The sequence below is a fragment of the Hordeum vulgare genome, chromosome 6H, assembly GCF_904849725.1.
Source record: "Hordeum vulgare subsp. vulgare chromosome 6H, MorexV3_pseudomolecules_assembly, whole genome shotgun sequence".
In the NCBI taxonomy this organism is placed as follows: Eukaryota; Viridiplantae; Streptophyta; class Magnoliopsida; order Poales; family Poaceae; genus Hordeum; species Hordeum vulgare.
Window position 1 is genome coordinate 11872476 of NC_058523.1, and position 3062 is coordinate 11875537.

Genomic DNA, 3062 nt, shown 5'->3' on the forward strand with positions numbered 1-3062 from the left:
TCGAAATCACCTCCCTTTACTGCCTCTAAATTAGAGGCTCCAATGTCTATTTCTATACTAGTCCATAGTCCCTCGTCTTGCATTTCCAGTACCATGCACCTGTGAGTTTTTTCTTAATGGCCTGAGAGCCGGTGCCAGCTGAACTGCCGTCATCGACTGCACCGGGTGTTGAGGTTACTGCATCATTGTAGCAGTAAGTCGTGCCACAAATTAAACCTTTTGATTGTAAGTAAATAAATAACGGAAAAGACAATGGATCATGTAAAAGAGATTCAATGTTGTTTCTGTCCAACCATTATCAGTTTATCTCAATCCAAATTACAAAAAAAGTTTCCAAGACAAACAAATCAAATTCTAGCACCAAAGCTTTCTTGAACATTCATCAGAGGAAAATGGACATATATCATGCATTCTTTGTTCCATGTATGGTTTCCTCTACTTTGAGTTTGCTCCCACGAGCTTCTCCATGCTTTCAGACCTGCAATTATCGTCAAAAATGGGTCAAAGTGCAATAAGGACAAGGACATACTGACTTGGCACTAGAAGATGATTCTAATCTGAACACTGTTCATGGCATTAACTCTCGTGTGTTCTACACTTGCATACGAATGCTATCATGTTTATTAAAAAAAAGGCAATGCCAATGAATAAAGATACAAGAAGAAGGTAATGCAATATTTGGACAGTCCCAAAAGGCTTGTTCAAAAGGATAAATATCTGAACTTTATGGTAACAGCCTTAATTATTCAGCCCCTTTATCAAATATTTTCCTACAATCTTTGCAAGAAGATAGTAGTAAAATAGATAGTTTAAACCAGCTTTTGCAAAAGAATAATGCTCATTCCTCGGGAGAGTACAGAGACCAAACCATGGTACATTTTAACTTAGTGTTTTATTCCTTGTTGTATATGCTAACATAAGATTTATTAGTTTAAAACATCGTGATATGAACCATATGATAACTCACATTGCTTTGCCTCTAAATATGTCTGAAGATCAACGAGTACAACGGTTGTACTACAACCTAAAATGTATAGTATCCTTTATATATTCATATTTCATCAGCCATGAAATAAGCTAACCAATTCATCTCACAAAAGTTATTTTAGCACTTCTGCGACTAAAATTGTAAGTTTAAATAACCACACAGTAAAATATTTTAAATCATTATTTTATAAATTTTTGTGTATGAAGAGCATGAAGTCAAGAAATACAATTTAATAAAAGATATGCTTTGCTAATATACAAAATGCTGTTTGTGTGAGGTTTCAGAATAAAAACATTGAAATATCAGAAAAGACAATGCAATAGAAATAGGAGGGCATGCTAATATTTAGAATAGTACGTACCAACTGGAGTTCATAATGTTTTCAAATTCATCCGGAGTTAGCCAATCTAGCGTCTCATCTGTTAGTACTCCTCCAGCTGATGTGCGAGCTGTTTCAAAAGTAGTGTTGTCCCAGTTGAAAAACTCACCGCTGAGGCCTTGAGGCTGCACTGCGCTGGTCTGACCAGCAGGACCATCTCCAAGCATTTCCTGGGTCGTCTCCCAAATTGCAGCATTCTGAATTCCATGGGTCATGTCCATAGTTGCAGCATTCTGAATTCCATGGGTCATGTCCATTGTTGTCGTATTTCTCATCACCTCGTTCTCACCCTGGTACTTTCTGAGCAGGTCAGCACCATCATCCTGAGGCCAAGGTGACATAGATATCCCTCCATTTCTACAGTCATAGCTGAGTCGATATAACTGTGGTACAGGCTCTTGTTGCCTTGTATGGTTTGGGTTATCCATGGCGCACACTGTGTTACTTGGAAATAAATTGGAAGTGGGAATTGGCTGCTGTAGTGGTTGTGCTAGGTTGGACGGAAATGATGCACTTGACATGATCCCATCTGTTAGAACTCCACCATGACCACCATTACCATCAGCATAACTGTAACCATAACCATTATCATTAAGGTTACAATAACTATTAGTGCTGCCACTACCATACCGATAACCATAACCATTAGCATTGCTATTTCTGTTGCCATTACTAGTACTAGATGTTGGTCCCTTATTAGAAGCTCCACAAAAACCTGTTGTGCTGCTCCCATTTCCAGGAACACCCAAACAAACTGGTGATGTACTGCCACTTAGCCGGCTTATTTGGTTGAGATTTCTAGTTCCCTGGGCCCTTGTGTTGAATCCAGAACTTCCCTCACTATCTTGAGATGTTGAATAGTTTATCCAAGAATCGCTAGAGTACGATGGGCTAGCAGTGGGCATAGTTGATAGTGGATCAATTTGGCAATCCGCTTTGTACTTCTGAAATTTGAAATATGGTGGAAACATCAATAAGTACTATGTGCTTAGGTAGTGGGGTATCCGCAAAAAAAAGGTAGTGGGGTAACTTTTCTTATAATGCCACGGTCATATAAATCTGATACGAATCTTAGTTTCAGAAGGAACATCAACTAGAGAGTCAAAATCATACCTGAAGATGGCTGCTGACTTGATCCATAGTTCCCCTTACACTGTCATGCTCCAGAACTTCTCTTATATATTTTTGAGTATTGTCTGCAATAGAAAAATAAAGTATGCCAGGTCGGGCAGAGCTTAGGGTTTCGGAAAAGTCATGCATCCATATATGGCCTAACACACTTAATTTGCCGTAACACGTTGTCCGCACATGCATCCATGTTAATTGTAATAGGAAAACATCTAACTCATCAGAAGTAAGAAAAGAATACATATAAAACATGCAAGGCAACAAGTATTAATTAAGTCAAAGACATCCATTGATTTTTGTTATACTATAATAAAAATATTACAATTGTAGCAAAACAAATCACTTCAAAGAACCATAGTATCATTTCAAGAATATTCTAATTACATATAGAGGCATATATGCATTTAACTTGCTACCATATAGTCCCTGCAATCTGTTCAAGAATGGTAGAGAGCATATGTGAGGATAGCCATGTCAAATGACCGAGATAGTGTGAATAGTATATCTGGTCTAGCCTGCCTCAGCCGACCTGGGAGACTCACACCACCACCACTTTGATCTCCCCTT

At 38.3% G+C, this 3062-nt stretch overlaps 1 protein-coding gene across 1 annotated transcript; it reads right to left on the reverse strand.

Annotated features, from left to right (window-relative positions):
- Positions 1 to 294: 294 nt before the first annotated feature.
- On the reverse strand, positions 295 to 2559 carry LOC123404505 (two-component response regulator ORR27-like). Its single transcript, XM_045098440.1, has 3 exons — positions 2481 to 2559; positions 1350 to 2311; positions 295 to 478 (listed from the first exon to the last, which is right to left on the reverse strand). The coding sequence occupies exons 1-3, from the start codon at positions 2505 to 2507 to the stop codon at positions 436 to 438; spliced, it is 1032 nt and encodes a 343-aa protein (XP_044954375.1). The 5' UTR covers positions 2508 to 2559; the 3' UTR covers positions 295 to 435.
- Between the last annotated feature and the right edge of the window lie 503 nt (positions 2560 to 3062).